At 56.9% G+C, this 10,927-nt stretch overlaps 1 protein-coding gene across 1 annotated transcript in view; it reads left to right on the top strand.

The window, feature by feature from the left end:
* Positions 1-297: 297 nt before the first annotated feature.
* The window catches only part of LOC142905341 (uncharacterized), a 28,727-nt gene continuing 18,097 nt past the window's right edge, over positions 298-10,927 (top strand). The window contains exons 1-3 of the mRNA XM_076057285.1: positions 298-506; positions 5,541-5,642; positions 9,342-9,419. Of these exons, the coding sequence (XP_075913400.1) occupies positions 387-506; positions 5,541-5,642; positions 9,342-9,419 (300 nt within the window). The 5' untranslated portion in view covers positions 298-386. The remainder of the gene's footprint in view (positions 507-5,540; positions 5,643-9,341; positions 9,420-10,927) is intronic.

Here is a 10,927-nt window from a genome sequence, read left to right as displayed (position 1 = left end):
AATAATAAAAATATATTGTTTATAATTTTAATAAAATAAAAATAAATATATTGTTTTATATTTTTATTATTTTATTGTTTCCCTTCTACGTAACTTTACAGAAAGAACCAAGAATATGAATCCCTGCAGTCACGAAAGCTTTATATCTAAATTTAGAAATTACAAGTGAAGTATTATATGAATAATTGTGGATTATTTATAATTTAAATAACAAGCATAATTTATTGCAATTATAATTTAAATACTGATTATAATTTAATTATAATATTTAAATAATTTATTGCTATTCGCCCGCGCGTCGGAATGGAACAACTTCCGGCCGCCGACTCCTCCTTTTCCGGCGCGTCACTTTTGGGTTTTGTTTCCCGCCAAAAAAACCCCGCGTAATGGCCGACGTCTTCTCACGCGCCGTGGCCCACAAAGTGAGCCGGGCGCGATGGCGCCCCGCGACCCCCGGCTCCCTCGCGGCGCCCGCGGAATTCGCCACGGGCAGCTGGGACGCGCAGGTGAGACAGGGAGACCGCGGCGCCGTCCTCGCGAGGTGTCGCGGCGGTGAAGGCCTAGCGCCGTGTCCGCGGAGCCTACGGCGTCGCCTAGGATTCCTGCGGGGTCAGTGCCGAGCTGCCCCGGCTGCGATTCTAGGCGCGGCCGTGGCTTCGCGGTAGTTTGCCCGTCACGTTTGAGGGTTGAATCGGTTCGCCGCGGTCGATGGGCGGTGGGTGACTGGGTGGGTGACTGACTGAGTTAGTGGGTGACTGGGTGAGTGGGTGGGTGAGTGAGTGGATGACTGGGTGAGTGAGTGGGTGAGTGAGTGGGTGACTGGGTGGGTGACTGAGTGGGTGACTGGGTGGGTGACTGACTGAGTTAGTGGGTGACTGGGTGAGTGGGTGACTGGGTGAGTGAGTGGGTGAGTGAGTGGATGACTGGGTGAGTGGGTGAGTGGGTGGATGAGTGAGTGGATGAGTTAGTGAGTGGGTGACTGAGTGAGTGGGTGACTGAGTGAATGGGTGGGTGACTGAGTGGGTCAGTGGGTCGGTGACTGAGTGAGTGGGTGAGGTGAGTGAATGGGTGGGTGACTGAGTGAGTGGGTGAATGACTGAGTGAGTGAGTGACTGAGTGACTGACTGAGTGGGTGTGTGAGTGAATGGGTGAGTTGGTGTGTGTGTGTGAGTGAATGGGTGGGTGACTGAGTGGGTGACTAAGTGAGTGAGTGGGTGAATGACTGACTGAGTGAGTGACTGAGTGGGTGAGTGACTGAGTGATTGGTTGAGTGGGTGAGTGAGTCATTAAGTGAATGGGTGAGTTGGTGTGTGAGTAGGTAAGTCAAGTGGGTGGGTGAGTGAGTAGGTGGGTGAGTGAGTGAGTGGGTGACTGAGTGTGTGGGTGACTGAGTGTGTGGGTGACTGAGTGTGTGGGTGACTGAGTGGGTCAGTGAGTCGGTGACTGAGTGGGTGAGGTGAGTGAATGGGTGGGTGACTGAGTGAGTGGGTGAATGACGTGAGTGACTGAGTGAGTGAGTGACTGACTGAGTGGGTGTGTGAGTGAATGGGTGAGTTGGTGTGTGTGTGAGTGAATGGGTGGGTGACTGAGTGAGTGAGTGGGTGAATGACTGAGTGAGTGACTGAGTGGGTGAGTGACTGAGTGATTGGTTGAGTGGGTGAGTGAGTCATTAAGTGAATGGGTGAGTTGGTGTGTGTGTGAGTGAATGGGTGGGTGACTGAGTGAGTGAGTGGGTGAATGACTGACTGAGTGAGTGACTGAGTGGGTGAGTGACTGAGTGATTGGTTGAGTGGGTGAGTGAGTCATTAAGTGAATGGGTGAGTTGGTGTGTGTGTGAGTAGGTAAGTCAAGTGTGTGTGTGAGTGAGTAGGTGGGTGAGTGACACGGGCTAGAGAAGAGATGCAACTGATGCGGTACAGGAGGAACGTGGAGCTGAGTTGACTCGCCGATGACCGGTACCAGCGGTGTCAAGATCGGGCTATGTGGAGGAGGAGGTTCGTAAAGGACGCTGCTGGGCAGTGCCAGGCTAGGTGCACGTTAAGGTTCCTGGGCAGTTGGAGGCAGTCGCCCTCCAGCAACAACGGAGGGCAGGGCACAGGTGGTGCATCTGTCAGTCAACTCATGGAACGTGGGTCTGTCCCGTGACCTCCTGCACCTAGCCTGGCACAGCAGTCAACCCATAGCACCTGGGTCTGTCCCGTGACCACCTGCACCTAGCCTGGCACAGCAGTCAACCCATGGCGCCTGCTGGGTCTGTCCCGTGACCACCTGCACCTAGCCTGGCACAGCAGTCAACCCATAGCACCTGGGTCTGTCCCGTGACCTTCTGCACCTAGCCTGGCACATCAGTCAACCCATAGCACCTGCTGGGTCTGTCCCGTGACCTCCTGCACCTAGCCTGGCACATCAGTCTACCCATGGCACCTGCTGGGTCTGTCCCGTGACCTCCTGCACCTAGCCTCGCACAGCAGTCAACCCATGGCGCCTGGGTCTGTCCTGTGACCACCTGCACCTAGCCTGGCACAGCAGTCAACCCATGGCACCTGCTGGGTCTGTCCCGTGACCTCCTGCACCTAGCCTGGCACAGCATTCAACCCTTGGCACCTGGGTCTGTCCCGTGACCACCTGCACCTAGCCTGGCACAGCAGTCAACCCATGGCGCCTGCTGGGTCTGTCCCGTGACCACCTGCACCTAGCCTGGCACAGCAGTCAACCCATAGCACCTGGGTCTGTCCCGTGACCTCCTGCACCTAGCCTGGCACAGCAGTCAACCCATGGCGCCTGCTGGGTCTGTCCCGTGACCACCTGCACCTAGCCTGGCACAGCAGTCTACCCATGGCACCTGCTGGGTCTGTCCCGTGACCTCCTGCACATAGCCTGGCACAGCAGTCAACCCATGGCGCTTGGGTCTGTCCTGTGACCACCTGCACCTAGCCTGGCACAGCAGTCAACCCATAGCACCTGGGTCTGTCCCGTGACCTCCTGCACCTAGCCTGGCACATCAGTCAACCCATAGCACCTGCTGGGTCTGTCCCGTGACCTCCTGCACCTAGCCTGGCACATCAGTCAACCCACTGCACCTGGGTCTGTCCCGTGACCTGCACCTAGCCTGGCACAGCAGTCTACCCATGGCACCTGCTGGGTCTGTCCCGTGACCACCTGCACCTAGCCTGGCACATCAGTCAACCCACTGCACCTGGGTCTGTCCCGTGACCTGCACCTAGCCTGGCACAGCAGTCAACCCATGGCACCTTCTGGGTCTGTCCCGTGACCTCCTGCACCTAGCCTGGCACAGCAGTCTACCCATGGCACCTGCTGGGTCTGTCCCGTGACCACCTGCACCTAGCCTGGCACATCAGTCAACCCACTGCACCTGGGTCTGTCCCGTGACCTCCTGCACCTAGCCTGGCACAGCAGTCAACCCATGGCACCTGCTGGGTCTGTCCCGTGACCTCCTGCACCTAGCCTGGCACAGCAGTCTACCCATGGCACCTGCTGGGTCTGTCCCGTGACCACCTGCACCTAGCCTGGCACATCAGTCAACCCACTGCACCTGGGTCTGTCCCGTGACCTCCTGCACCTAGCCTGGCACAGCAGTCAACCCATGGCGCCTGCTGGGTCTGTCCCGTGACCACCTGCACCTAGCCTGGCACAGCAGTCAACCCATGGCACCTTCTGGGTCTGTCCCGTGACCTCCTGCACCTAGCCTGGCACAGCAGTCAACCCATGGCACCTTCTGGGTCTGTCCCGTGACCTCCTGCACCTAGCCTGGCACAGCAGTCAACCCATGGCACCTGCTGGGTCTGTCCCGTGACCTCCTGCACCTAGCCTGGCACAGCAGTCAACCCATAGCACCTGCTGGGTCTGTCCCGTGACCTCCTGCACCTAGCCTGGCACAGCAGTCAACCCATGGCACCTGCTGGGTCTGTCCCGTGACCTCCTCCTGCACCTAGCCTGGCACAGCAGTCAACCCATAGCACCTGGGTCTGTTCTGTGACCTGCACCTATCCTGGCACAGCAGTTAACCAATGGCGCCTGGGTCTGTCCTGTGACCACCTGCACCTAGCCTGGCACAGCAGTCAACCCATGGCGGCCTGGGTCTGTCCCGTGACCTCCTGCACCTAGCCTGGCACAGCAGTCAACCCATAGCACCTGCTGGGTCTGTCCCGTGACCTCCTGCACCTAGCCTGGCACAGCAGTCAACCCATAGCACCTGGGTCTGTTCTGTGACCTGCACCTATCCTGGCACAGCAGTTAACCAATGGCGCCTGGGTCTGTCCTGTGACCACCTGCACCTAGCCTGGCACAGCAGTCAACCCACTGCACATGGGTCTGTCCCGTGACCTCCTGCACCTAGCCTGGTACAGCATTCAATACATGGCGCCTGGGTCTGTCCCGTGACCTCCTGCACCTAGCCTGGCACAGCAGTCAACCCATGGCACCTGCTGGGTCTGTCCTGTGACCACCTGCACCTAGCCTGGCACAGCAGTCAACCCACTGCACATGGGTCTGTCCCGTGACCTCCTGCACCTAGCCTGGTACAGCATTCAATACATGGCGCCTGGGTCTGTCCCGTGACCTCCTGCACCTAGCCTGGCACAGCAGTCAACCCATGGCACCTGCTGGGTCTGTCCCGTGACCACCTGCACCTAGCCTGGCACGGCAGTCAACCCACGGCGGCCTGGGTCTGTCCTGTGACCTCCTGCACCTAGCCTGGCACAGCATTCAACCCTTGGCACCTGGGTCTGTCCCGTGACCTCCTGCACCTAGCCTGGCACAGCAGTCAACCCATGGCACCTGCTGGGTCTGTCCCGTGACCTCCTGCACCTAGCCTGGCACAGCAGTCAACCCATGGCACCTGCTGGGTCTGTCCCGTGACCTCCTGCACCTAGCCTGGCACCTGCTGGGTCTGTCCCGTGACCTCCTGCACCTAGCCTGGCACAGCAGTCAAACCATGGCGCCTTGGTCTGTTCTGTGACCTGCACCTAGCCTGGCACAGCAGTTAACCAATGGCATATGGGTATGTCCCGTGACCTCCTACACCTCGCCTGGCAAGAGCAGTTAACCCCTGGCACCTGCAGGGTCTGTGCTGTGACCTGCACCTAGCCTGGCACAGCAGTCAACCCATGGCACCTGCTGGGTCTGTCCCGTGACCCCCTGCACCTAGCCTGGCACCTGCTGGGTCTGTCCCGTGACCCCCTGCACCTAGCCTGGCACCTGCTGGGTCTGTCCCGTGACCCCCTGCACCTAGCCTGGCACCTGCTGGGTCTGTCCCGTGACCTCCTGCCAGCAGCGAGCCTCCCGACACTTCACGTGTCCGATGACGTGCACGCGTACGCACGCGATGACGTCGCGCGCGATGACGTCGCGCGCGATGACGTCGCGCGCGATGACGTCACCGGCACGGAATCGGAAGGACAACCCGCTGACGTACACACGCGCGCGCGTCACCGGAACCGCGCAAGGCTTGACGGGGAGAGCGTGAGCTGTTGCGTTTGCTGACGGCTGGTTGTGTGGTTTGCCTTGTGGCCTGTCGCTAGCACGAGAACAAGGTTTGCCTCTGGTCACTGTCGGAGGAGGTGGCCGGGGAGCCCAGAGCCGTGTGTGAGGCCAAGCACAGCGGTGACGTCATGGACATGCAGGCACGGAGACGCACGTGCACGCACAAACGCACGCACAAAGAACCCCCGTGTAGCCTTAACGGGGCTGTTGGGGCAAGTGCTGTTAGCGGGCACCCGGGACACGCACACACGCACGCAATGTCTCGCACATCATCAACAACAACAACAACAACCGCCATTCGCCACTAAGTGGCGGTGACGTCACCACGACGCTTGTGCCAGGCCATGTGCACCGTGAGGCCACGTGAAGTGTCTCGCACATGCACACACATGCACACGCGCGTGCACGCACACATGTACATACATGTACACACATGCACACACATGCACACACATGCACACACGCACAGAGGCAAAGACCCACCGTGTAACCTTAACAGACTGTTTGGGGCAAGCGCTGTTAGCGAGCAGCACCGGCACTGTGGCACACAGTGCCGGTAGCACCACGCCCGCCCGGGCCGCCTTTGTCTCCCCCCAGTTGCTGGCGATGTTCACTGCACACCGCGCCAGGTACTCATTTGAGGCCGAGTCGACCTAGGGGAGGCCCAGGAAACGATTTCAGATCACCGTCACTGGCGGTGTTGGTGGCCGTGAGCTAACCCCACTACACTAGCACACAACAACAACAACAACCGCCATTCGCCACTAAGTGGCGGTGACGTCACCACGACGCTTGTGCCAGGCTATGTGCACCTTGAGGCTACCACGTGAAGTGTCGAACGCCCGCTGGCAGGAGGTCACGGGGCAGACCCAGCAGGTGCCACGGGTCGACTGACTGAGATGACTAGCACACACAAAGACAAAGACACCCCCATATAGCCTTAACAGACTGTAGGGGCAAGTGCTGTTAGCGAGCACCTACGAAGGCCGGAACGGCACACGAGGGGGTGGGTGGCCAGCACCACGCCCGACCGCCTTTGTCTCCCTAGTGGCGATGTTTACTACACACCGCACCAGGTACTCATTTTTAGGCTGAGTCGACCTAGGGGAGGCCCGGGACCGGTTCAGATAATCGTCACCGGTGTTGGCCGTGAGCGGGAATCGAACCCGGGTCGCCAGGTTCATAGCGCAGCGTAGCGCTAACCGCTACACTACCGCACGCACGCACACACACACACACGCACACACACACACGCACGCACGCCCCCGGGGAAGGACAGTGAGACACGGACAGGCATTGGGAGGCGCGTGGAGGTGTTCAGACGTGAGGGGAGTTGCGGAGAGTAACCGGGAGGCGTGGGAAGACGCGGGGAGGCGGTGGCTAGGAGATGTTGACTCCCTCGCCTGGTGTACAGGAGGTCGTGGGTTTGATCCAGACCCTGACGCCTGCTGCTGCATATTTGGAGTCTGCGTCTCTCTCTCTCTCATCATCATCATCACTAAGGTGGCTAGGAGATGTTGACTACCTCGCCTGGTGTACAGGAGGTCTGTGTCTCTCTCATCATCATCATCATAGTGGCTATGAGATGTTGACTACCTCGCCTGGTATACAGGAGGTCTGTGTCTCTCTCATCATCATCATCACGGTGGCTATGAGATGTTGACTACCTCGCCTGGTCTACAGGAGGTCTGTGTCTCTCTCATCATCATCATCATCACTAAGGTGGCTAGGAGATGTTGACTACCTCGCCTGGTGTACAGGAGGTCTGTGTCTCTCTCATCATCATCATCATAGTGGCTATGAGATGTTGACTACCTCGCCTGGTATACAGGAGGTCTGTGTCTCTCTCATCATCATCATCACAGTGGCTATGAGATGTTGACTACCTCGCCTGGTCTACAGGAGGTCTGTGTCTCTCTCATCATCATCATCACAGTGGCTATGAGATGTTGACTACCTCGCCTTGTCTACAGGAGGTATATGTCTCATCATCATCATCATCACAGTGGCTATGAGATGTTGACTACCTCGCCTGGTATACAGGAGGTCTGTGTGTCTCTCTCATCATAATCATCACGGTGGCTATGAGATGTTGACTACCTCGCCTGGGCTACAGGAGGTCTGTGTCTCTCTCTCATCATCATCATCACAGTGGCTATGAGATGTTGATTACCTCTCCCGATCTACAGGAGGTCTGTGTCTCTCATCATCATCATCACAGTAGCTATGAGATGTTGACTACCTCGCCTGGTCTACAGGAGGTCTATGTCTCTCTCTTATCATCATCATCACGGTGGCTATGAGATGTTGACTACCTCGCCTGGTCTACAGGAGGTCTGTGTCTCTCTCTCATCATCATCACAGTGGCTATAAGATGTTGACTACCTCGCCTGGTTTACAGGAGGTCTGTATCTCTCTCTCATCATCATCATCACCGTGGCTATGAGATGTTGACTACCTCGCCAGGTCTACAGGAGGTCTGTGTCTCTCTTTCATCATCATCATCATCACAGTGGCTATGAGATGTTGACTACCTCACCTTGTCTACAGGAGGTCCATGTCTCTCATCATCATCATCATCACAGTGGCTATGAGATGTTGACTACCTCGCCTGGTTTACAGGAGGTCTGTGTCTCTCTCATCATCATCATTATCACGGTGGCTAGGAGATGTTGACTACCTCGCCTGGTGTACAGGAGGTGTGTGTCTCTCTCATCATCATCATCACAGTGGCTATGAGATGTTGACTACCTCGCCTGGTATACAGGAGGTCTGTGTCTCTCTCATCATCATCACAGTGGCTTTGAGATGTTGACTACCTCGCCTGGTATACAGGAGGTCTGTGTCTCTCTCATCATCATCATCATCACGGTGGCTAGGAGATGTTGACTACCTCGCCTGGTGTACAGGAGGTCGTGGGTTTGATCCCCACTCCTGACGATGCCTGCTGCTGCTGTATATTTGGAGTCTGCGTCTCTCTCTCTCTCTCATCATCATCACCAAGGTGGCTAGGAGATGTTAACTACCTCGCCTGGTGTACAGGAGGTCGTGGGTTTGATCCAGACCTTGATGCCTGCCGCTGCTGCTGCATATTTGGAGTCTGCGTCTCTCTCTCATCATCATCATCACTAAGGTGGCTATGAGATGTTGACTACCTCGCCTGGTATACAGGAGGTCGTGGGTTTGATCCAGACCCTGACGCCTGCCGCCGCCGCTGCTGCATATTTAGAGTCCGCGTCTCTCTCTCTCTCATCATCATCATTATCACCAAGGTGGCTAGGAGATGTTAACTACCTCGCCTGGTGTACAGGAGGTCTGTGTCTCTCTCTCATCATTATCACCAAGGTGGCTAGGAGATGTTGACTACCTTGCCTGGTGTACAGGAGGTCTGTGTCTCTCTCATCATCATCATCACTAAGGTGGCTAGGAGATGTTGACTACCTCGCCTGGTATACAGGAGGTCTGTGTCTCTCTCATCATCATCATCATCACGGTGGCTAGGAGATGTTGACTACCTCGCCTGGTATACAGGAGGTCGTGGGTTTGATCCAGACCCTGACGCCCGCCGCCGCTGCTGCCGCTGCTGCTGCATATTTAGAGTCCGCGTCTCTCCCTCTCCCCGTGGCACCACGGCTTTCTCCCTCCGGCTCCCTCCGGTTTTGGAGCCGACGCCCGCCGAAAAACCGTGCCGCGCGGTGGTAACCCTTCCCAGCCTCACGCGGCCTGCTTTACAGATGACACGCACGTACTCAAACGGAGCGGCGGGGAAGTTGTTGAGATCCCGGCTTCGAATGAATCCTCATCCCTGCCCCCCCCCCCCAATATCTCCCCCTTGACAGTTTTTGGATCGGCAGAGCGTGATAACGGCTTCGTCGGTGGGCTCGCTCGCAATCCTCACGATACCAGACGACGGCAAGGTGAGCCCTCGCCGGGTGAACGCGACGGGAGGGACGCTCGTGCTGTTGTGTAATGGTGGCGTTACGATGTCATCGTCATCATCGTCATCGCCATCGCCACGGTGGACTAGGAGATGTTGACTGCCTCGCCTGGTGTACAGGAGGTCTGTGTCTCTCATCATCATCATCACAGTGGCTTAGAGATGTTGACTGCCTCGCCTGGTGTGCAGGAGGTCTGTGTCTCTCTCTCATCATTATCATCACTGTGGCAAGGAGATGTTGACTGCCTCGCCTCTTATACAGGAGGTCGTGGGTTCGATCCTGAACCTGACGTCTCTCTCTCTCTGTCATCATCACCACGGTGGCTATGAGATGTTGACTCCCTCGCCTGGTGTACAGGAGGTCGTGGGTTCGATCCCGAACCTGATGCCTGCTGCTGCTGTATGTTTGGAGTTTTGCGGTGTCTCTCTCTCTCTGTCATCACCACCACGGTGGACTGGGAGATGTTGACTCCCTCGCCTGGTGTGCAGGAGGTCGTGGGTTCGATCCTGAACCTGACGCCTCTCTGTCATCATCCCCACGGTGGACTAGGAGATGTTGACTGCCTCGCCTCTTATACAGGAGGTCGTGGGTTCGATCACGAACCTGACGCCTCTCTCTCTCTGTCATCATCACCACGGTGGCTATGAGATGTTGACTGCCTCGCCCGGTGTGCAGGAGGTCGTGGGTTCGATCCTGAACCTGACGTCTCTCTCTCTCTGTCATCATCACCACGGTGGACTGGGAGATGTTGACTCCCTCGCCTGGTGTGCAGGAGGTCGTGGGTTCGATCCTGAACCTGACGCCTCTCTCTCTCTGTCATCATCACCACGGTGGACTGTGAGATGTTGACTGCCTCGCCTGGTGTACAGGAGGTCGTGGGTTCGATCACGACCCTGTCGCCTGCTGCTGCTGCTGTATATTTGGAGTTTGCGGTGTCTCTCTCTCTCTCTCTCTGTCATCATCACCACGGTGGACTGTGAGATGTTGACTGCCTCGCCTGGTGTGCAGGAGGTCTGTGTCTCTATCATCATCACCACTGTGGCTAGGAGATGTTGACTACCTCGCCTGGTGTACAGGAGGTCGTGGGTTCGATCCTGAACCTGACATCTCTCTCTCTCTGTCATCATCATCACCACGGTGGCTATGAGATGTTGACTGCCTCGCCTGGTGTACAGAAGGTCGTGGATTCGATCACGAACCTGACGCCTCTCTCTCTCTGTCATCATCACCACTGTGGACTATGAGATGTTGACTGCCTCGCCCTGGTGTGCAGGAGGTCGTGGGTTCGATCCTGAACCTGACGCCTCTCTCTCTCTGTCATCATCACCACGGTGGACTGGGAGATGTTGACTACCTCGCCTGGTGTGCAGGAGGTCGTGGGTTCGATCCTGAACCTGACGCCTCTCTCTCTCTGTCATCATCACCACGGTGGCTAGGAGATGTTGACTGCCTCGCCTTGTGTACAGGAGGTCGTGGGTTCGATCCCG

This window comes from Petromyzon marinus, chromosome 80 (assembly GCF_048934315.1).
Source record: "Petromyzon marinus isolate PM22_M1 ecotype Great Lakes invasive population chromosome 80, UKy_Petmar_22M1.pri1.0, whole genome shotgun sequence".
In the NCBI taxonomy this organism is placed as follows: Eukaryota; Metazoa; Chordata; class Hyperoartia; order Petromyzontiformes; family Petromyzontidae; genus Petromyzon; species Petromyzon marinus.
The sequence above is the reverse complement of the archived record's forward strand: the minus strand, read 5'-3'. Positions and strand labels throughout refer to the sequence as shown.